The sequence below is a fragment of the Telopea speciosissima genome, chromosome 9 (genome assembly GCF_018873765.1).
Source record: "Telopea speciosissima isolate NSW1024214 ecotype Mountain lineage chromosome 9, Tspe_v1, whole genome shotgun sequence".
In the NCBI taxonomy this organism is placed as follows: Eukaryota; Viridiplantae; Streptophyta; class Magnoliopsida; order Proteales; family Proteaceae; genus Telopea; species Telopea speciosissima.
Genome location: NC_057924.1, coordinates 3,967,535 through 3,991,813, shown reverse-complemented (window position 1 = coordinate 3,991,813; position 24,279 = coordinate 3,967,535). Strand labels below are relative to the sequence as shown.

At 38.4% G+C, this 24,279-nt stretch overlaps 2 protein-coding genes across 3 annotated transcripts; one reads left to right on the top strand and one right to left on the bottom strand.

Annotated features, from left to right (window-relative positions):
- Positions 1-534: 534 nt before the first annotated feature.
- On the top strand, positions 535-7,091 carry LOC122639296 (probable carboxylesterase SOBER1-like). The gene is made up of 6 exons (XM_043832119.1): positions 535-842; positions 1,476-1,528; positions 5,006-5,129; positions 5,224-5,345; positions 5,945-6,052; positions 6,866-7,091. The coding sequence occupies exons 1-6, from the start codon at positions 581-583 to the stop codon at positions 6,953-6,955; spliced, it is 759 nt and encodes a 252-aa protein (XP_043688054.1). The 5' UTR covers positions 535-580; the 3' UTR covers positions 6,956-7,091.
- Positions 7,092-9,843: 2,752 nt separating this feature from the next.
- Positions 9,844-14,543, bottom strand: LOC122641160 (probable lipid-A-disaccharide synthase, mitochondrial). Of its 2 annotated transcripts, none has more exons than XM_043834496.1 (8): positions 14,291-14,543; positions 13,906-14,005; positions 13,675-13,780; positions 13,367-13,590; positions 12,415-12,493; positions 11,527-11,765; positions 10,860-11,128; positions 9,844-10,054 (listed from the first exon to the last, which is right to left on the bottom strand). In XM_043834496.1, exons 1-8 carry the CDS (start codon positions 14,533-14,535, stop codon positions 9,865-9,867), a joined length of 1,452 nt encoding a protein of 483 aa, XP_043690431.1. In that variant the 5' UTR covers positions 14,536-14,543; the 3' UTR covers positions 9,844-9,864. The 2 variants fall into 2 exon arrangements, with proteins under 2 accessions (XP_043690431.1, XP_043690432.1); XM_043834497.1 differs by having other exon boundaries at positions 10,860-11,086.
- Between the last annotated feature and the right edge of the window lie 9,736 nt (positions 14,544-24,279).

Genomic DNA, 24,279 nt, shown 5'->3' with positions numbered 1-24,279 from the left:
TCTCTCTCTTATTTTGACCATTTGTGCCCCATACATATCCCATATAGATTATACCATTTTTCAATCCCTCATTTTGTGTAGCGTGTAGATTCTTTCTTATACTGTCCTTGTAGGAAACCCTCCCCTTATTATTATACATGTATATTATCATTTTCACTATTTATTTATTTATTGGGAGAAGGATTGCTACACGGACAATGTGCAGTTTCATGCTTTAAAAGACAGTAATCTGAGTCTTGTAAAAGGTGTCAACATGCAATTTTGTAATTAAGCTGGCGTTGTATAAATCTTTTTTATCCTTATTTATATATACACACAGGCCTGGCCGAGCTAGGCTGGGCTGGGCTGGGCTAGGCTTGGGTCTAACGCTGGAAGCCAAAATGTGTTTTCCAAAAATTTATCCTAATTTGGTCCAAGTCGAAAGGGGTAAAGCCCATGCCGGGATTTGAAACCAAATGTGCTCATCTAGAAGTCAAAGGGTTGGTTATGGTACTTACAGAAAACTGAAGGATTTATAATTTTATACCCTTCTGTTCTGTCCTGTTTGCAGAGAAGCATCCGCTACAGTGTGAGACAATTGATGAAGTATTTGTTCTTGACGAAGCCGATCGTTCTCCTTACAATTACCTTCACAGTCACTACTCTCTATATCGTCTACTTCCAGGAAAGCCCAACTCCTCGACGACCAGACTCCATGGCTCGAAGCTTTGTTCTATGGCTTCACGGTTTGGGCGACTCAGGCCCTGCAAATGAACCCATCAAGAATTTCTTCACTTCTCCTCAATTCAGAAATACCACCTGGTCTTTTCCCTCTGCTCCTTCTAGACCTGTCTCCTGCAATTGTAAGTTTTAACTTATTCCTTCCCCACCCCCCCCCCTCCCTTTTTCGGTTGTGGGTAAACAAATGTAGGTTGATTTAATCTCATCACTCTTAAGCATCATATACATTTGAGGGTACTTCCTTTGTTTCTCTTTGGTCTTGATTCTATTCGTGATTTTGTTGAAAATTATTCCCAATGTGTGTTTGAATTGAAATTTTAGAAAGTTCCAATAAGGCTGTAGATTCTCATTTCTTCGGATTAATTTTCTTTGATGATTAGAAACAAATCTAAAATGAAAAGAAATGAAATGCTGGTGGATCAGCTTTTCAATTGCATCGATGGGCTTAAATCAAACGATATGTTTCGTGGATAGGATCTTTCTTGTCATTATAAAGCATGGTTGGAATTATAAATGTTCGTAGGGACCTGAGATTGAGTTTCAGGCGAAGGCAATAAGTAATGTAGCAGGAAGTTATAGTAACAACATGAAACAGTTTAGCAGTAAGCCATTCATTCTCGTCGAGTACCCAGTTAATCCTGAGACAATATGTTGACAATCATTGCCAGAGTTATTAAGAAAATTTATTAAAGATGGATTTTAACATTTCCTTTCCAGTAGTTCAATGTTCCATACTAATTTGATTCTTGCTGTAGATGGTGCTGTGATGCCTTCTTGGTTTGACATTCATGAGATACCTGTGGCAGCTGTAAGTTATTTTATTTTTCTTTCTTTCTTTCTTTATTGTTTTATCTCTCCTCTTTTTTTTTGAGGGGGGGGGGGGTTATTGGCATGTTCTCTTTGAGCTTCAGTTTTAATATCTTCTGGTATTTAGTTTACTTGTACAGTTCTAGAAATAAACATCTGCAGTGGTCTTGAAAGAGGTATTTCCTAGAATTAAAACTGTTGAAATTTTCTTTTGTTTCCTTGGGGCTTAGCAGTCTATTGTAGAATCCCTCCCTAATATAATAGCATTTACTGTAAGCTGAACTGACTGCCCCCTCAAAAGAGTCTCAAATTAGGTTCAAAATAATGTTTATGGTCATAATGCTAACTCCCATAGCAATTAAATTTTCAAGGGCATGTGTAGGGTCTTGAGTTGCTGCATGTATAAGAAAAAGGATAATAATGGTGTTGATATACATTATTGCTGCCCTTAACAAATTGCTGGTTGTAACATGGTATCAAACCCGGGAGGTCGAGTGTTCGGTGCCTAAGCGCTAGGCGACAAGTCGCCCGCCTAGGCAATCAAAGCGCCCAAGTGTTATTTTTTATTTTCCCTATTTTCTAACATTATTTAGTATGTTACAAGATATACCTTATATCATCAAAAATCAACATTAAACCACATCAAGTCATCAAAAATCAACATTAAGCCACATCAAGTCATCAAAAGTCAACAAAAATCAATATTAAGCCATATCAAGTCATCATAAATCCACATACAACTAAAAGATAGCAGAATTGAATAAGCGAGCTATTGGAAGTTTGAAACAATCAAAACATACAGTTGGTTTATACTGTTCTTGGAATTGGACTTTGTCATGGTATACATACTCTCACATTTGGTTTATATTGTTCTTAGAAAATATGATCTTATCTATAAGTAATTAAACTGCTCTCGATTTAGAGAAATGTTCTTGTTATCTAGGAAGTTTGAGTGCTCAATTGATTTTATTTTTACATGAGACTTTTTGTATTAGGTAGGGCACAAATCCTGCTTTCCAACAAATCCAAGATTGCTTTAATAGTTTAATCTAATTTATATTGAAGGAGTTATGTTTTGGTCAAACCTTATTCGGTGTGTGCGAATGCTGTCAAAATTGCTCTGAATGAAAATAATTTTTTAGATATTAAAATAAATGAATATTTTACCGCTCTTTTGGTTTTTAGCAATGTTTTTTTGTATTATGATTTATGAAATTTTTAGATTTGAGAAAAACCTTAGCATTAAAAAGTGGAAAATTTCACCTACAGCCGAAAATCCAGTTTTTGTTCTTGAACTGGGGGGTTGACTTTTTATCCTTTTGAAATTTGATTTTTTAACTATTTTTATTGGATTCAAATAGGGGTATGTGCTTATTTATGAATAATATCTTAAGTAAATGAAATCATTCACTTAAATGCTATTTGGCATAAATAAGGGCCAAGGGGTTCAATACAACTAAGGCGGCAACTGCCTAGATCCCCCAAAATCCGCCTAGACACCGATGCCTAGGCGAAGCCTTGACAAGTATGATTAGAGCACCATCTTTCGGTCCTCCCTAGCATTAACTGCTGCGTGATTGACCACCCAAAAAGAGGGGCAACATGTGAGGGGGAACGTGGAGAATAGTCTCACAACTATAAACCGGGATCTTGGAGTTGGCCCGGTACACTTAGTAGGTATTTCCACTCATGTTGGGTTGGATACTTCAACATGGTATTAGAGCTCCATCACTCGGTCCTCCCTAGCGGTAACTGCCGCGTGATTGACCAGACAAAAAGAGGGGCAAGATGTGGAGAGTAGTTCCACATTGATAAACTGAGACCTAGGAATTGCGCCGATACACTTGGGAGGTATCTCCACTCATGAGATTAAGCTTTTTAAGTAGGAAGCTTCAACAAATGGCAGCTAGTCTTGACCATTATTTACTGTTGTTATGGTTATAATGGCCATTAGATTTCTGTGTGCTTTTTTCAGCTTCTTCAAATATTTTATTTGAATGTTTGCTATGATAAAAATAACTAATGTATTTAATTGTGATGATATCCTAATAATGCTAGAAGGATAACAAGGTCATGGCAATTATAGTGGCAATAATGATATGCATGACCATCATTTTAGCTATTTCACATGAAGTATTTACCGTAGGCCTAGCACTTTTGTAACACCATTATACAGGCTGAACCAACCTAATATCTTGTTCACATGGCCAAGAAAAAGTCAGTCATGTGTCGCTTTCTATATGAACTTGTCGGCATAGTAATTTATCATATGTCATTGCCTATTTGAACCTCTCAATATATTTTCTATTTCTTCTGATGGTTATATTGTTCCGTCCAGCAATGAATCATCCATGATCTAAAAGCTTGGTTCCTTGATCATCACAACTGCTGAATTGCCATTGCTCAACTATATTCTTCCATGCTGCTACTTATGAATCACCACCCCACTCTTCTCTGTTTCTATAATAATGTTTAAAGCCCCAATGACATGCTTGAACTTGGGTTTACCTGTACTTGTCAGTTGTGATGCTAAATGAGATTAGATGGTGAAAACCATTTACTATTTTTGAAATTTCAATGACATGGTTGACTGAGCAGTCTTACCCACAGCTAGATTATTGACAGAGGATGTGTGAAGTTTATTTGATAAGAGTTGGGAAAAAAATTAAATCATACTAGTGTTGTATTGGGGTTGTGCAACTCCATCAAAAAGAAGCCATTGCTTCTTCGATATGGTATTAGATTTGCTTGTGCTTTGGGAAGGTAGAGGGTGACCCTCTGGGTTGTAAGATGGTTCCATGATGGATCTAGGGTACTGGGGATAGGTGCACTTCTTTATGGAAACCTCTAGCCTCCAATGAACATTCTATTTTATTGGATGCTTAAGAAGACCAGCTGCACTAGTCAATGAGTTGGCCAAATCCTAATCCCTCCTCTCCCTCCAGTTACAAAGGCAATACAGCCCCCCTCCCCCCCCCCCCCCCCAGTATTGCTGTTTATTGTTTCCTTTTTGTACCTCTAGCTTTCGATATGATTGTGGTGTCCTCAGTAAATCTCCACTCTTATTTCATAAGATAGTCATAATTTTCACAAGGAAAATAGACCACTTAAGAGAAAAGAAAAAACATACTGAGGAAAAAAATTAGAATATATATTTCCAAAGTATGCATTCATTGATTGGTTGATTTTGAGAGAGATTATACATGCAGAATTTCATCCTAAACTCCTAAGTGAAACCATGTTAAACAATTTCTTGCCTGAAATTAAAAACAAAAATGCGTTTTGAACTTTGCTTTTATTTGCATATCCCATATATTGAATTGCTAAATATGGCATCCTTCATATAAGTTATATGGCTATGCTGCATGCTGATCCTGACTAAAGATTTGGTCACAAGAGGGCCATAGATTTTCCCTCCTAGTTTCAGCTCCAACACTATTGTGCAGTTAGGATAATTGACTTTGCTGAATTGTATCAGGAATCTCCAAAAGATGAAGATGGATTGCTTAAAGCAGTTCAAAATGTTCACGCAATGATAGACAAGGAGGTAGCTGCTGGCACAAATTCTGAGAACATTTTCGTCTGTGGATTTAGTCAAGGAGGTTCTTCTTCTTCTTCTTTCTTTCAAGCACAAAATTTTCAACTATTCCCCATAGGTTCTTTTATTCCAGTTAACAATTTGTAATGGGTTGGCAGGTGCCTTGACCTTAGCGAGTACATTGCTGTACCCAAAAACTCTAGGTGGAGGTGCTGTCTTTAGTGGCTGGGTTCCTTTTAATACATCTGTGTTAGGACAGATTCCACCAGATGCAAAGAAGGTATCTGCACTTACCTGCTCTTAGTTTTCTCTGTCAGGTTTTTATTTTTATTTTTCAGATTTATCATTTAATTGGAAAATTTTCATATTGTTTTCTTGAGCTTAGAGGATCAAGGATATACATTGGATAGATGGCCTGTCTGCTAATGGCATTGGTTCCCAAAGGTTCATTTGGGTGATACTATCAGTCCTATCCGACCAGACTCACCTGGGCCCAATTTAACTCAAATTGATGTGTTTCTCACTTTCATCTACTTTTCATTGTCATGATCTTGCTTTTACATCTGCAAAACAGAACTTTAGGAAGACATTCCCCATGAATGACTCCAAGCCATGAAGCATTGTTGATCTTATCATCCTACTTAACTAGAATCTAAAAGGGAATTATGTAGGAATTTGAAAAGGTGTCAACATAGACAATCTCCAGAGTACTACACAAGGTTTACGTGTCATAGCTTGTGCATATACTGCTAAATGGGATGACCATTTCCATATTCCTGGTGTCTTATTGAGGACCCACTTGTAATTTGAAAATCTGCTGGTTTACTATTTTGAAGTAATTCCATGTTGTAATGACCTTATATCTGAAAATGTCTGCAGACTCCTATTTTGTGGTCCCATGGTATCGCCGACAGTACAGTGTTATTTGAAGCTGGGCAAGCAGGTCCTCCATTACTGGAACAAGCTGGGATAACCTGCGAGTTTAAGGTAATATATTGCATTAGCTGCTGTTGTTTTGAATAGAGAAGAAGGGCAAAAGAGGACTCTATAGCCTACTGCAAGGCCTACCGCAATAATTAGTTGGGATTAAGCTTAAGTTACATGGCTGAGGTTTTCTGGCTGATCCATTGACTTAATCTTAGCCTCTTAGGTAGACAAGCTCCTTCATTTTAGCGAATGTAGAGGGTTATGTGGCTGCTTAAACTGTTAAATGGATAGCAAACTGTTTGTTGCATCCACGTGTCTAAGTTCATGGGCTAACTCAATTGTATGGTCTGCCACATTGTTCAAAAAACAAAACCTAACACGATGCAAAAACAAAAACAAAAAAAAAAAAGAAATCGCAAACAATAATCACACAAAGAACACAAGGATTTACGTGGTTCGGCAAGATTGCCTACGTCCACGGTGAGATGAGATCTATTTCACTATCACTGGAGAATAGGGTTACAGCCGCTCGTCCTCACACCTTTCTCAGATTGTGTTATAGAGAAAGAACCCTCTCTACATATTTATAGCGAAACCCTATACAAGAATTTTGCCAAAATATTCATATAGTATTGGGAGCCTTCGGCATCTTAACGGCCCTTCGGAATCAACCCACAAACCAAGCGACGGAACTCAAGATATTGTACCCCCAACACACATTCAGTTTTTTTCTCCTTTTTATCTGAGTCATCAAAATATGTAATTCTTTTGGGTTAAACTCAGTAAAAGATGGCTACTCGATGCTTTACATTACATTTCCTCACTTCTTACCATGAACAATACTCATGAAATTAGTGGGTTTTGAAAATGCAGGCTTACCCAGGTCTTGGCCATTCAATAAGCAACGAGGAACTGCGATACCTTGAATCATGGATCAAGACACGTCAGCAGAGTTCTTCATAAAAGATTTGTTATCCCTTGAAAGTTTAAACTGCCACCTGTTTATTATCCTGGGTTTGTGTGATTGATTCGTATGCGCATCAATTTTGTGACATACACCAAGATAATGTGTACCGTTGACAAAGTTAGCTTTCAATTATTATCATAAGAGGAACTCTTTTTTTTGTCAATAGTTTTTCTCCATTGGATGTGGCAGTCTGAAGCAAGTAATGTTGTGAGCACCGCACCTCTTTGCAGTTGATAAAGCCAGCTTTAATGCCACTTGGAAACAGGCTATCAGAAGCCAAACTTCTGAGCTGATCCACGGGAATCAAGCCCATGACCTTCATATTCTGCGAGAATTTGCATCACTGAACACCTTAAAGGAGTTTGGATTGATTTCATTCATGAGATTGTTATCCCTCTCTTCATTTTGAGATTGAATAGGAGATGGGAATAGGGCTGTCATTAAATCATCAATATGTCCATTGCTCTGTTAAAATCCAAGCCCTGGTGGAAATTTGTCTTTTTCTTAATCAATATGTGCATTGCTCTGCTAAAATCCAAGCCCCAGTGGAAAGTGGTCCTTTCTTGAAAATGAAGGCATTCCTAAACTTCCAGACACCCACAGATCATATAATGCATTGGGAAAAGAAAAAAAAAAAATCTTTGTTCAACTAGACCATTAGAGAGTGGACCTCGGTGCAACGGTAAGGTGGCGGGTTCAATCGGGAAACAGCCTCTCTGCAAAGCGAGGGTTAAGGCTGCATACATTATGACCCTCCACAGACCTTGTAGCGGCGAGAGCCTCGTGCACTAGGTACACCCTTTTTTGGAAATGAAAAACTGTACTGAAACAGCCATTGGAGAAATAGACGACAATCGTTTAGATATAGGACATTCTCCATTACAACCTGCCCCGTCTTGATATTAGGCATCACTCCCCATATGCATCTGAAACAATCTTCAATAGGAAAGCCTTGAACTTAGGAGGTAACGGGGCAGACCAAAATAGAGACCACACCACCTTGGGAATGTTCTGAATCTCTCTTGCCACTTCGGTTTTGTCTCAAATCTTTTCTGTAGAGCAATCCTGTTATCAGATTTAACACTGAATTCCCCCGTGATTTATGGTACCCTTTTCAGCCTGCCAGGAGTTCCATGAGAGCTCTTAACTTTTGAAACATCCCACGAATGATGGTCCTGGTCCTGGTCCTGATCATGATCCATCCATCACATCCCCACTAAACACCCCCCCCCAACCCCAGAAGGCATGGAATCTAGAGACCTGGGATTTTGGATCCTAAAAGTGTGTAAATTGGGGGTACCCAGGAATCATCCCAAACCCGAATCAATCTGTCATCCCCAACTACCCAGAGAGCTCCTTGCTTCATAATCTCTCTACCAAACAGGAGGCTTTTCCAACCCCAAGAAGCTTCTGGCTTTAGTGGCTTCAAGGAAGTAGTTGGCAATAGGGGAAGTAAATATTTTAGGCTGTGTTTGATGTGTATGCTCCTAATAGAGTCTGGGTCAAGAATGAATCCTGAAACCCAATTCTTCTCCATCTTCTCACTTCAAAACACGTTATAGATCCAGAATAATGCATACCAAACACAGCCTTAGTCAACCTGACCAAGGCAGAATTTGGTTTCGTAGTTCCAACCTTGTTTCGCCAACAGAGCTTGATTTCGCAGAGGCAAATCTCTGAATCCAAGTCCTGCTTCAGACTTTGGGTAGCACACCCTCTCCCAGCTTTTCCAAAGAATCTTCTTCTCATCTTCATTTGTCTCCACCAGAAAGGAACACTCACCTTGTTTATATCTTCAAGCACAACTTCGGGCACTTTCAGGGGTGATAATGTGACATGACATAAACTGAGGTAGCCACCACCAAAAATTTCAGTTACACTTCTTTACCTTGCAACGTTGGACCCAATATATGCCTTCTTTACCTGCAGGATGCTAGCATGCCATAAAGCGGCCCACAAGTACATACCACTGTCCAAAAATCCCGGCTCTGAGGTCAGCACCGCTATCGACAGGCTTGTCAATCACCCCCCTGAAAACCCATCTTCAATGCAGCGCCGCCCCCCCCCCCCTCCCCCTGGATCTAGCTTTATCTGTTGCTTGCTAGCCAAGAACCGCCACTGTTAACTGCCACCAAAGGCTACTATGGGAGATAAGAATAGCCAAACAAGCCAATGAACTTGGCAGTAATGCTAGTACAGAGACACCTTCCCACAGACCATATGTCAACAGGTTTGGATGTCTTACATTGGTTCAGGAGAAATGGATCAGCATTATGGGAATTTGTGCTTTTTTCTACAGATCCCATTCCCACAATCATAGGCATTGAAACCTCCAAAAGTAATGAGTGGAGATGTTAGAACTCCCATGGAAAATGGAAACTATCTTCATGTTTGGAATGTAGAATGCAAGCTAAGCTTTACATCTAACTACCTTATTAATCATCAATCCTAAGTCATAGGAATTGAAACCCTTACCAAAATGTAATTTAATTGTATGCATCATAATTTAGAGTATATTTATATTCACAAAGAAGTGCATGAGCCTTGGCGCAACAGATAAAGTTGCGCTATTGTTACTTGTTGGCTGTGGGTTCAAAACTTGGAAACAGCCTTTCCTGCGAAGCAGGGGGGTAAGGCTGTGTACCTTTGCTCCTCCCAAACCTGGCAGTAGGGTGAGCCTCATGCATAGGTTTGTTTTTTTTTTTTTTTTAAATATTCACAAAGAATAACTTGCAAATTGTTCACAGAGCAGCTAATTTTGCACCTTGAATTTCAAACAAAACATCCAACTAATAGTATGGTTTGCCTTTTTAACCCCCTCCACAAAAAAAATCAATGGTTTTCCTGGCTGTTGTTAAGCACAAGCAATTGGAGGGGTCTTGGATTATGAGAACCTGATTACTTGTCACTGCTGTTTCACAGAGTATAATATTGTATGCGCTGCTATCATACTTGGGGTGTAATTAGGTAACCCTGATCTCGATTCCTGTAGTCTAATATTGCTTTTATTTGGGTCCGAAGGACAAAGAAGCCCAAGCACATTTTCAGCAGTGATGATTTGCTTCTCCCGAAGGCCCTTATTATGAATAGTTTCCCTACAGTAGAACAAAGAAAACAAACTATAAAATCCGAAAGCAACATTATTCTTTAAAGCAATTCTATAAACTTGTGGCATGCACATAAATCTTTAGTGCAAATAAATGAGCTAGGCTTTTCCTATCTTTTCATTGTGTCTTTCTTTTGCAATTTACCTAGGCAACACGGCAAGTGGGAAAAATTATCTGATTAATTAAGGATCTGTCTGTTCAATGGAGAGGGAGAAAAAAAAACCAGAAACTCTGTAATTATTTGCCCTTTTTTGATTGTGCATGACAAAAAATCATTTTTAGACAGGTTGAATTAGGAAAAGGAATCCATCCTAAGATGAGATAGGTGTCCTAAGGGTTCCAATTGTATCGTAGACCAAGATGCCATGATCTTTTGTGGAAAACATCTAGAAGTTTAAAACGGAAGTCCTTTTTTTCCAAAATTTTGTACTGTTTTTCAGTAAAATAATAGTTATCCTTTTAGAACAATACAGTTTCCTTTTGCTTTTTGGCAATTCCTGAAAAATATTTCCCCTCGAAACAAACAGAGCCACTTTTCTCGACTTGGAACTTGACAAAAATTTTACCTGTTCTCCATAAATTACAACGTGACACTTTTTAAGGGCAGCTAGCAACTCTATTGATATTATCAAAAAAGTTGTTCAGGTATACACATACAAAGACAAGTAAATTAGTACCTGCATTTAAGTTATCGCAAGATCAAAATATACAATTTGAATATACAGCAAAAGACATCAAGGGAACGAATAAATACGCAAGTAAATTTGGTTAGTAAGTACATTAACAAACTTACATGAGGAGAGCAGCTAGATTTTTTGGCGTGCAATCCTGAAAGAGAGCTTCAGGAATAACTGCTGAATTCAGGAGAATATTGGGAAGAGAAATATATTGTATCTTTGCTTTCCAGCGGATAAACCATTCAGTAAGGAAATGGGCTCTGTATGCAACAACACATGGTAACCGAGCAAGCTGCAACTCCAAAACAGCCGTTCCAGAAGTAGTCAATGCAGCCGTGCTTGCCTGCAAAGTTTCATTCATGTTGAGAGATAATGCAATTTGTATCTAATCAAGAATCACAAAGCAGCCAGACCAACAATTCTCAATTCACTTGGAGCTGAACAGTACTAACAATAAGACTCATACTGGAACTATGAGAAATAAACATGATAATTTGCATCCAATAAACTATCAATGCTCTACACAAGTCAGATGGACCTTGTCATGGCCAGCACATGACAGACATCCATGGGGATAAAACACAGGTTCAAAGCAGAAGATGTTCTGACCCAAATCTTGACCTCAAAATTATGTTCTTACCAATCTCAGGCTTCCCATTTATCCAACTTTGCATTAATGTTTCATGGGATAGGTGAACCAGTTACATGGAGGTGGATACCCACAACCAGTCATAATTTCAATTTACCAACTAAAACCGTACAAATAGAAGTTTGAGGTCTTACACTAAATGCATCATATTTCAACTGGGGTGATCCCCCATGAATCAACACTGCAGACACAGGCCACCTCTTCATGGCTTTCTGGATATAGTTTTCCACATGCTGATTAAGTGCGACAGGAATGACTGTTGTCAAATCGGGAAAGGAGTCCTTTAATAATTCCATAGTGCTTGAGAAAATTGGAAACATCCGCTTAACCTCTTGTAATCTGCTTCCCGGAAGCAATGTGATGACTGTTGCTCCTGTCAAAGCCAACCAATTCATGAAGCGTGAGAGAGACTAGTCAATTAGAGAAGAACCAATCAGCCATGGTTCCAAGATTCAACAGTTTAACGAATCAAAACCAAATGTCCACTAGAGAAGTAGGTAACGAAAGAGAAGAACAATCTCTCTTCCAAGACTAACAGCTGAACAAGTGTGAACTCCTCAACAGTGATACAATGTAGGCCTTCTAGATTGCAAGATTTTGTGAAAATAATCCCTCTTATATGCCTAGGGAGAAGGGCAAACTAATAATAAGTAATGCTTGATTTTAAAAAGAAAATCCTGAGACGACCACTCTCATCCCTTGACCACCCCTTAGCATACCCGTGGTAAAGAATCACATATTCCTAGAGCAAATTTCGGGCTTTCAAAAGATTGCCCTGATTCTGAATTCAGGGCCATCAAGGTGCAGTCTCCATAGCATTACTCTTTCAAAGTGTTGAGAGCACTGTAAAGCTACTAAAAAATGCAGCAATTGTGGGGAAAAGAAAACTAGTTTCTTGAGATACAATTCCAATAGTCAGTAAAACCAGCAAGAACTAGGAACCCCCCCCCCCCCCCGAAAAAAAATATGTATCTTTCAGAGAAGAAAAACTTGGGAAACTAGTGCTTTAGTAGATAGATTACCTGAAGGTATTCCATATTTACTTCGAAAGCTGTCACAGTCACCTTGCACCCTCAAATTAATCGTGGTATTGTTCTTTCCCTAAACATGGAATTACTTCTGTATATCAGTATCCACTGAACTGATCTAAACACTAAAATAAAAAATAAATAACAGATGGTGAATATATCTATGGGGTGATCCTCAAGAAATGCACAACTAGGAAGCAAGGAACTTCAGTTATTGAAAAAGATGAACCAGGAGCTAGGACCTATCAGCATGGTTGGCTGTAAGAGATCACTTAACCTTCAATGTCTTGTTCCATTAAAAAAAAAAAAAGGAAATACCCCTGTTCCTACTACTTAATAAAGCACTTACTTTGATAGGGAAAAAGATTAGAACAACTAACAGTAAAAAAGAATAAAGACTCAAAAAACCTGACATTTGATTAAGTATTGCAAAAGACTTGATGAGCAACACAGCAACACCTCCATGGCCACTTTGTCTAGCTAGGGCCCCTAGGGATGACTAGCCAGGAATCCACTAAATTGCTATCATATAAGGGCATGTAGGAATCAAGTAGGTGATAAAATCATAAAACGCCAAAAAACAAGAGCAATCAGCGAAGTACATTTGTAAAAATTTTTCCCCTATACATGGAGTTTCTTCATCTTCATAGTACAGTCGAAATCATTGATGTAATCTGTTTAAGAGCTATATAATGCATTCTTCTTCATCTCCTTCACGTTGTAGAAAGGAATTTTCTTTTTCTTCTAGGACTATAATCATTGATGTAAACTGTTAAAGAGCGATCTAATGCATAGTTCTTCTTCGTCTCCTTCATGTTTTAGAAAGGGATATTCTTTTCCTCGTAGGACTATATAACTGTATCACAAATACATAGGACACATCTAATCTTTGATGTAATTCATTAAAAAGCTATCTAATGCATTTCTTAAAGGATTAAATTCATACCATATTCAAGTATAGTGCATCTTCTAGGATTGGATGACCAACATAGGTCGCAGCTAGTCCATGTGATCTGCAAACCTCTTCCTCAAATGGTAGGATACATAATAAATGATCAACAAACTCACGGAGATTTTTGAGCCTTGCTTCACCTCCTTTCCATGCCCAAAATGATGGTGCCACATAATGGAAGTGAACAGGACTATGTAAACCTCGCTCACCATATCTAGCTGCAAAAAGCATTCTCTCATTTCACAACAATATCTTTTTGAGTCTCCATGTGCACTGCAGAAAAAAAGGTGGTAGAATGTTACCTCGTAATTGTCTAAGGAGGCGAAAAGAGAACCCTTTGGAGTCAATTGTCACTACAACATGAGGCTGAAACAAAAGGGCAGCCTCTGTTGCTTCCTTCAACTTCAACTACTACTTCCAAGTTCCAAGAAAAAAAAGGGATCAGGAAGACTTAAATTGACATTATAAAAACCTTATTTAGTATGATTCCAAACTATCAAACCCTACATGTAAGAGCATGGCTCATTGCTTACCCTCATCTTATTTAAGTGTGGTAACAATTCCCAGATGCCCATTACTGCAATATCCTCCATGGGGAATATGGATTTTAGTCCTTCATTGGCCATCAGGGACCTAATCAGTCATGGAGAATATATGTTCTGAATAACCAACAGATGGGAGATACATAAAACAAAGTATATAAGGTAGCATACTAGAAAGCCATATTCTATTAATTTCTACCGAATATGTATGTATGTAGAACTTGCTATCATTAGGCAAATTCCACCAAAATCCATACCTATCAATCATAAATTCTCAATTTATTAAACATAGGAAAATAAAGTTCAGACAATCCTAACCATAAGGAAAAGATGAAATTTTGAGATATCCACGCAGTGAGTGTGGATTATTACTTACCCTCCAACACCAAAAAAACGGATAGGAAAGGGAGAGAGCTTTTTAAGAGAAGCCATAAGACGAGAAGCGATGGCATCTCCAGAAACCTCTCCAGAGACAGTGAACACCCTCAGCTCTCCATCTTTAGTGGTTACATCCACTACAGCTTTGCTGCTTGAAACCGAAAGCACTCTGCAAGAGAATCTCAAAGACCTCCCACTGAACTTACTCTCCACCCTCCCAATCCCAATGGCTCTCAACATCATTTTCGAACTTATTTCTCTCTCGTCGAGATCCTGCGGGCTAATAAAGCTAATTGAATCGTCGATGCAGAAGCTCGTCCTTCCCGACCGCTGTTTCGGTCTTTCATACGCCGCCGTGACCTACAAAAGCCCTTGTATGCTCTGACGAGGTAGGGGTGAAACAGGGCCGGGTTGGGCCGGGTTTTTTAAAACCCTAGCCCAACCCTCAGTCCTCTTAGTTCAACTCAAGTCCAACCCAGCCCTAGATTGGGCTTTAGATATCTCAGCCCAGGCCCAACCCTTTTGGGCTCAGCCAGCCCAGCTCGGGCTTGATTGACCCTGATCGGGTCAGGCTGGGCCTGGTTGGCCCTGATTGATCTTGATTTTTGCCAAAGGTTAGATTGGTCTTGACTGACCTTGATTTTTGCTAAGGCCTGGTTGACCTTGACTTCCTTTATGTTTTGCCATTTACGTCGTCCTATGCATTAAAAAAATGAGACACATGTGATTAGGTATTGATTTGTTTCATACTCAATTAACTATTAGGCCTTTCTTTGGGTTAAAAAGCTTAGTCCAATCTTAAAATTGTATATATTTTCGTTCAATAGATAATTAGTCTATTTTTTTTGGGTAAATCAATTTTAATTTTATTTTTTTTGGTAGAAAACCCAATAGATAATTAGATATTAAATAGAAATTGCAAAATGTAAACAATAAATGGTAAAGAATAATCTAACACGGGGTCGGGCTGGCTTTGCCCGAGGCCTCAACCTAGGGCCTGAAAATTTCAACCGTAACTCTCCCTTAGGATTTAAAATCCAGCCCAGGCCCTATTCGGGCTCAAGGCAGGCTTGGGCCGACAGGGCCAAACTTAAACCCTTAGATGAGTCACAATCCAACCTGTCCAACCAGCCCATTACTTGAGTCTCATGTACCAACCCAAAACTTGTCTATAGTAAGGATCTTAGTTAATAAGTTCAGGAACAACAATAAAACAGGTACGGATACGTACGACAATAATACTTTTCAAAAATCCGATGTAATAAAACATATTCGAAAATCATATGATAAGTGTTTAATTCAGTCACTCAATAAACAAAAATACAGACATATATTCACTATGTAACAGACATGCAAGCAATAGTAGGGATTCATGCCAATCACAAGTTAGTGATCTGCTAGAGTATTCAGAAGCAGAAAAACTGTATTTCGTAGATAAGTTCAAGTCAACCTGCTCTGATCCCCCAATTTCTTGTGTATCGATCTTTCTCAATGTTCCTCTCCAATTGGTTCTGATTCACTCCAAGTAGAAGCTATGTAAAAGAAAATTTTGCATGTAAAAAAATCAATATTAAATGTTAGAATTTCACTTGAAATTTTTTCATATAACTTGACTTTGACCCAATAGCAAATAGGACTTTTGAAAGAATTGGTTAATGTATCAGTTTCTGATATTACATGGGTGGTGTATATGGTTTAGGCCCTTATATGTGGTTGATCCACTACCTAACCATGGCTCACATCTATTGGTGAGCCGGCAAAATAGTTGAGATTTTAAATGAAGGAGTACATGTCCTTTTTAACTTGTGCAAGCAAGTTCTTAATTTAGCAAAAAAGTACCCTTACATTGAATTTTGCCAATGTTTGCTATCGGTCATCCTAAATTCGGATAAAGGAGGAGGGCTGGTGTGTTAGGTCGTCAGCAGACATTGAAAAAAACCTCTAGCCAAACCCTTTTAATATCGATTCTAGAACCTTATATTATCAACTTATATTAAGGATTTTTATTATAAAAAAAAAAAAAAAAAAAAAAAAAAAAAAAGAGGCAATTTACACATCACCTTTGAGGTTTAACGAAAATATAATTTTACCCTCCAGTTTTGGATAATTCTGCATACCTCCCGAGGTTTACAAACGTTAACAAATACACCCAATACGTTAGTTCATGACTAACAACATTAAAAATATACTATGAACTGACAGAATTACCCTTACAATAAGGAAAAAAAAAAAAAAAAAACCAAACCTGCAACTCATCTTCCCCAAAATCGATTGGGGAAGATGAGTTGTAGGTATGGGAAATCAATTTACACCTAACCAGCCCTAAACACCACTTCAAGCTGATCAATCTCATCAATTTATAGACATGCACCATACTACCATGGGCAACACAGCAAGTCAGCAATCACCATCAAGGCCTGCTTGTAGTGCAGTGCCATCATCGGGGGCTCGACCCGCGATAGATCCGGCGAGCCTTAGCATGTTTCCATCCAATTGATCCCATCTGGCTGCTCGGATATGATCAATTAGGCCATAGTAGAGCGCCTCCCGATATAGTAGCCTCTCTGGCAGAATTATCCAAAACTGGAAGGTAAAATTATACTTTCGTTAAACCTCAGAGATGGTATGTGTAAATTACCCAAAAAAAACCTTATATTAAGGATGTCTCCCATTAAAATTACACGCCACACACATTTTTTTTTTTGTTGGTAGAACGCGCTACACACTGAGCTATTAAAGAAGAGGGTTGTGTCATTTTCTTTGTTTATGGAATAATATTTAATGGCCGTCCACAGCAACTCGGCAAGAGCAATCAAAAAGAAGTGAAGAACCATTGAAAGCTTTTAGAAAGATAAGTGGGCATGGGAAGGAAAAAAGGCAAAAATTTTCATGCACACAGTCGTGTTGAATTAAATGTAATCAGATTAGTATAAATATCAATCTAAAATGACAATTAGAAGCCTCTACACCCTTTATTTGATAGACTTGATGAAAGAATATATCGTGTACAAATACCTTCCCCAAATATAAATTTGACAAACATTAAGAATACATAAAAGGAGCCGTCATAGTCATTATCCAGGTCTTATAGAATGGTTTGGTTAAAGGAGTCATTAAGGAGATCATGACTTGCCTTAGAATTTAGTAGATATGTAGATGTTTATCTAACTAAAAATAGCATCATCATGGGATACCTTAATGAGGGTTGATGGAACCGTTTCTTAAATATTGGGAAGATAAAGGATAGAGATAGAGAGAGAGAGAGAGAGAGAGGTTGCTAGCATACCCTCCGTCATCAGCTCAGAGATACTTTTCTCATAAATAAAAGGAAATTTTTTCTCCATGTTGGTGGCATAGTAGTTCCTTTGTGTCTTTGACATCAACTCTCTCTCTCTCTCTCTCATTAGTGTGTTTTAGAGGAATCTACAAGTCACTAGCATAGAGAACCTCTCCTAGTAAATAAAGGACAGAACTCCATTGTTCGAGGGTGTGGGATGACATTGTGAGGGATCCCCTTATACGTACTCTAGGGCAACACGGTGAAGGAAAACTTCCTCACGATGCTAGAGGGCAATTTCTCTCATAATAATTTTATTATTATTTTCTCTCTCTTGCTCTGAATATATGAACCCTTGTTGACAATACCTTTTCCAAAACAGCCATTGGTGTGACATTTTGATTTTTCCCACACTAGCATCGTGCAGAACAGAACCCTCTCTAAATAAATAAAAGGAAAAAAGGTTCTTAATTACAGTGTTGATAGTGTGGGATCTTTCCCCAAACCTTCTCACATCTTTTTTTTTTTTATTGGTCTCTCACATCTTAATTGTATGGGATTCACATTGACATTCTCTCGTTTTTCTACAATCATTTGGATCTTCTACATGGTGATTGGTGTGACTTTGAAAGATTCTTTTAACTTTGACACTTGGGAAACCCTCTCCCAGTTACGGAATGAAATAAATATGAATCTTTAAAGGCAAATATATACTAGCTGAGACATAGCACATGCCAAGCCTATCTTGAGGTCCTTTAATTTTAAGGATGGGGTTCGACTGTGGTATAATTCAAACCGAATAGGGTCAGGTATCATATATAGAAAACTTAGGGACAAGGGAAAAGGGTACCAGACCTGCCCCTCCCTCACCTCTCACCATGTGCACCGGCACCGCTTATATCTTATAAGGGAAATTTAGCAGGCCCATGTATGTTAGGAGATTGGACTCAAAGTTGACGATAGTGATGAAGGCATTCATTAGGTATCGTTATGAGCCAACGTCATCAAATTCGGAATCAGAATGTAGATTGGGTCCAGTTGATTTCAATTTCGATTTCAATTATGATTTCCTACGGGGCAGTGCAAGCATCGGAGCTTGACATGTGGAAGATGTGACATCCAACGGTGCTGATGTCGAGAAGGAAAAAAAATGAGTCAATCGAGTTCGAACCGTTGGATGATTAGTGGATCAAATTCCCTTGACGGTATCATTTGCAAAAAGTAAACTAAGGCTCCAACAATCGGCCCTACTCCTAGGGTTGTTTCTTTTTCTTGCGGGTGCTTGGACCTATATTAGGGGTTTTCTAGTATTGCCCAGTACTAGCAGAGGGCATGAGACAGTATGGCTCATAGCTGATAGGATGACAGTCGTCTCATTTCCTACCCACCAGAATACTCATTAGATAGATTAGCTCAGTTGTATGTGGATGAGATAGTCAGAAATCCCAGATTCACTTTACGTTTCTGACCGACTTTACAGAGGGAGATGGGTACATAGCTCAGTTTCAGCATAGCATTCCATCCACAGAAAGATGGTCAGACAGAGAGGGCTATAAAGATGTTAGAGGACATACTGAGAGCATGTAGCTTAGACCTGAAGGGTACTTGGGACAATAATTTACCTTTGATGGAGTTCGCCTATAATAGAAGTTATCAGGCCACCACTGGTATGAGACCCAATGAGGCCCTCTATGGCTGGGAGTGCAGATCCCCCGTGTGTCGAGATGAGGTAGGCGAGACGACACTGCTAGCACCAGAGACGTTGTAGGAGGACATGAGGTCTAGATACCCCAATCTCTTTTATGAATAGCTACGTGTAAATTTCGAGGACAAAATTTTACTAAGGGGGGAGAATGTAATACCCCATACCCAGATTAAACTAATAAAATTCCTTGTTGGTACTGCCAAGTATTGGTGGGTTCGGACTTCGACAGGACCCGGAGATGGGTAAGTTTACCAAGTGTGATTTTAGAAATTTTAATATTTTAGAGATAGCATGGTGTTCAAATGGTTCAAATTTTGAGAAATTTGAAATTTTGATTTAAATGTTGTATTTCATTCAATCGAGCTATAAGTATATTATTTATTTAAAGTTAATAAAAAAAAATAATGGAAATTTCATTTGGAAATATACATAATGAAAGGACAATATCATGATGCTAGAATGGATTCATGGAACTAGAAGGATGAATTTTGGATATGTATATACAAATAGTGACAGGCGGTAGATAGATTTGTTATTTAACAGTGGCCCGCAAAGACCTGCACTCATATCTTACTCGGATTTGAGGGTGTTACAATATGGTGGGCTTGTCAACTAGTATGGTTTCAATAATACGGTACGGTATCAAAAATAGGTACCCAATATCGATACTGTACCGTATCGTTTAGCAATCCTATTTTCAATATCGCAATCGTACCGCTACGGTATGGTTTCGGCATGGTATGAAAACGATATATAAAACGGTATATATATGATATGGTTTCGATACGGTAAGAAAATGACATATATACGATACAAAAAATTGTATAAATTCGATTTTTATAAACGGTATGTATATGAAAATAGTATATAAACAATATGAAAATGGTATGCATACGATACAAAAATGGTACGGTTTCATTTTTGCATGTTTACACCCCAAAACGATACGTTTACGATATAAATTTAGTAAAACAGTACAATTTTGGTACATATCGACGATATGATCGTAAAAACCATTATCATATCATACCGTGATCAATACCGTTTGATCATATCATACCATACCATACCATACCATTTTTGCAATGGTGCGATTCAATACAATTTTGAGTGGATAGTTTTGATTTGGGTAAACGGTTTCACTTCCAGATTGACACCCTTACAACATGGTATCTAAGTCACAATATTATTGTGTACTAGTAATTTAATTCTTTTCCAAGAAACGTGGTGCGGCTGGCCAATTATCATATGAGACGTGTTTGTCTCTTTCTTCACCCACGTGAAGGAATTCCATCACTTTATAACAGTTGGATGGATGAAAATAGGGTGATAATTATGAACCTGATTCCCTCTAGTGTAGGGTGAAGACAAACTTTCTTCTTATTATATTGGATGGATTCAAAGAAAACAAAAAGTTCAGAAATGACTCCAATATTCTAATTGCGAAATAGATATGAAATCTCACTCTGCGTGGAAAAACAAAAGCCAAATCTCAAGTTTTATTCAATAACCAACTAGATCTCTCTTTCTCTCTCTAGGCTGGCTCGAGTTCTCACACGAGAACCATTCTCGCACACCTAAGGGCGCACAGATGGAATTAGGGATGAAATAGGATCGGGTTTTTAAAAACTCTAGTCCAACCTTGGGTCTTCTTAGTTCAACTCAAACCTAATCCGATCTTAGGTCGGGCTGAGATATGTCATTATAGGTCCAATCCTATTGGGCTCAGTCCAGACCAACCTGGCCCTGATTCTCCCTAATCGGGCCAGGTTGGTTCGGGTTGGCCTTGATTGACCTTGATTTTTACTAGGGCTTGATTAATGCTGATTGACCAGTCTCATGTGATTGAGTATTGATTTGTTTCATATTCAATTGACTATTAGACTTTTCTTTGAATTAAAAAATTTACTTCAATTTAAAAATTTTAAATACTTTTGTTCAATAGATAATTAGTTTTTTTTTTAATAAACCAATTGATAATTAGATACTAAACAAAACTTTACAAAATGTAACCAATAAATTGTAAAGCATAACCTAACACTGGGCCAGGTCGGGCTTGGTTTAGCCCGAAACCTCAACCTTGGCCCAACCTGACCTTGACTTCGGGCCTGAAAATTTCAATTCTAACCCACTTTTAGGGCTGAAAATTCCAGTCCAAGCCCTGTTCAGGCTCAGGGCGGACTCGAACCGACAAGACCAAACTTACATCCCTAGATGAAATTCAAGAGAGTCAGTCGCGTACGAGAACCTGAGTTGGTCTCTCTCTCTTTTTCTCTGCCTTGCTTTCTTTATGGGGCCTCATGCCCTCATGGAGGATGGAAGGGAGATAGTTACCGGTTGGAGTTGAAGTGTGAGCCACATTAAAAGAGAGGGAAACTAATGCCTCCGTTATTGTTGCATTCTCTCTCTCTCTCTCTGTCTCTCTCACAGGTCATCTAAGTCGTTTTCCAGGAACTGGGTGGCTTGTGCCCCTAATGAATACAACACCATCTCTTTCGGCGGCATCGGTGGGGGGGAAGTGGATGTTGGACTTGTGGAAGGTCCTTCGATATGTCTATGCCTGCCCTATTCTTTGCGTCTCTTTCCTCTTACTTTCACATCAAATTATACGACCCAACGGTCCAGCCTCTTCTTTTCAGTTAAGCTTTAAAAATCTCTCACCCACACAACAAAAACACATTAAAGAACAAGCTAGGTAATACTACAAATACTCTTTTAAAGGTGCTTTACTTGTCTTCCTCATAGTTTCTTATACTTGCTTTGTTTCCAAGAGTGCAACCATTTTGAATTTGGAGAAGAGACAATACTATTCCAAACAAGGTCTTAGAGATAAAGATATCGGTATGGTATCATCTTCGATGTATGAGTCGATACATATTGATATTGATAGATGACTGATACCGATACGTATCAACTGATCGGTCAAAAATTGGGTTATCTGGGCATTCCTCCTAATTGCAATGGAGGTCACCAACCTAGGCAATGGGCATTCTTGATCATCCATTAACCCCATCTAAATATGTGATATGACATTATATTAGGTATTTGATTTGGGGTTAATTTGACCATTTTAACCATTGGCAGGCATATTAAACAAGGGCCTTGTCACGACTTAATTAGGGTTTGGTACACAATGATAGTTTAAGCTTGAGTCTAGAAATCGCTATAGGTGTGTGTATTTAGAACTTAACTTCTTTTCATTGCCCTTTGCCATATTCTCAAAATTTTTGTAAGTAGGGTAAAAAGAGATTTCAAAATAATTTGAAAGAAAAACGGTTTGATTTTGAAATCGTTTAATAAACAGTTCAATTTTGGCTTCATTATATGAAACCATTTGATAAACGATTTGATTTTGATTTATACGTTTGACATCGTGAATCTAATTGAACTACACCATTTAATCGAAATTGCACCATTTAACACTCTTACTCATATTTACAACCATAACTTAGTTCCTCGTGTGTCGTTAGCAAAATTGCCGTTCACAACGTCCAGAACAACAATTTTGCAGAAGGAAAACAAAGACAGAAAAAAAAGAACAAGCACAAGATAAGATGTATATGGTTCACCCCCAAGAAAGAAGGCGACATCCACGACCGAGCAATAGAACGATTTCAATACTTCTGTGAAGCAAAAATACAAATCCTCAATCTCACATCTCTCAAAGAGATAGCAACATAATATAAGAAAACCCTAACCTAGAAAGTACAGAACTACCCCTAGAGACCCACCCGATTTGATTCAGATCAACCTAAACCAACATATGTCGAAATACACATCAAATCGAAGATCTCGACAAGCTCTAAAGGAGTCAATGCTTACAAAGCTGATGTATGCATTTTTTGGCCATTTTTACGTGTTTCGAAGACAAAACAACCTGCCAAAGAATCACCATAGCACTTTCTGGATTAAGATCAGGCTTCACCAATAACATGTGTTGTCATGATTCCACTCTAAATCGATCCTTCACCAACCTGTTGTAAGATCAACAGCACGTGGTAAAAAATTTGCAATATATGCCTACATAGATGAAAATGGCCACATCTAAAGAAGAAAAAAGTTTTTCCGTCATGGTGGGTAGGGTTGGTTGCAATATTATAGCGTACGTCAAGAATAATTTCTCAACGCAATACCCTTCTCGAAAGATTTAAGAGGTTGGAGGACCCACGTAGCAATATAGATGTGAAACACATTATACGGATCGACAAGATCCTGGTCTTGTGTATTGGACTATTGGGTGATAATATAGAATTCCTTCCCCCAAAAATTAAATAAATTAAGGAGAGAAGTTTCCTAAATGGAACTCAGGGGCCACGCCCAGAAACATTTAGGGCCGGTGGGGGCGAAAATGACTGTCCGGTGACCCACCCCCCATGAATGATGGAATTTTCGCTTCCAATGCATCAGTCAGTGCTTTCATTGACTGCCGTGTGCAAATGGCCCCTGCACTCCCATGCAGATCGAGAACAGTTCCCATAAATTAAACAGGTATAAAACAGTGTATAGGCATTTAAATGCCACAAAAATTAGTTAACCGTGTTACTTTCCAGTTTCCTTGCTTGCTGCTTCTTAATTCTTACCTGTAAAGTAAATGAACTTCATTCAATTTTATTTTTACCAGCTTCATTATTCGTTTCCAAAACTAGTTCCAGAGTTATAAGGTCTTCAGAGTCTCATAAATTAGCTGATTATCTCTCTCTCTCTCTCTCACACATTGATTTAAATCACTGTATCCATATTTTATATACATACTAGTATGGATCAGCCATATTCATCGGGCCCAGACACTTGTGTAGAGACCATGTGATCAAGTAGAGATCTCCTGCCATTTTATTTTATTATTATTATGTTTTTTCTTTTATGAAAGAAAAAATCACATATGGACCATATTGGTCAAACCACATCAGCTCGGTATCAATATCAGCTAGACCCGATATCGATATATACTACTGATAAGTTGATACAATACTGAGATTTATTTTCATGCTCTATCCCATGGTTCCAA

What these genes read in the sequence shown, in the direction of transcription:
- LOC122639296 (XM_043832119.1), top strand. Translation starts at nt 581, where the DNA reads ATGAAGTATTTGTTCTTGACGAAGCCGATCGTTCTCCTTACAATTACC. An exon ending in CTGTGGATTTAGTCAAGGAG is followed by an intron (nt 5,130 to 5,223) that starts GTTCTTCTTCTT and finishes ATGGGTTGGCAG; the next exon opens with GTGCCTTGACCTTAGCGAGT. An exon ending in TTCCACCAGATGCAAAGAAG is followed by an intron (nt 5,346 to 5,944) that starts GTATCTGCACTT and finishes AAATGTCTGCAG; the next exon opens with ACTCCTATTTTGTGGTCCCA.
- LOC122641160 (XM_043834496.1), bottom strand. Translation starts at nt 14,535, where the DNA reads ATGATGTTGAGAGCCATTGGGATTGGGAGGGTGGAGAGTAAGTTCAGT. An exon ending in ATGCACTATACTTGAATATG is followed by an intron (nt 12,494 to 13,366) that starts GTATGAATTTAA and finishes TTCCATGTTTAG; the next exon opens with GGAAAGAACAATACCACGAT. An exon ending in TGAAATATGATGCATTTAGT is followed by an intron (nt 11,129 to 11,526) that starts GTAAGACCTCAA and finishes ATTCTTGATTAG; the next exon opens with ATACAAATTGCATTATCTCT.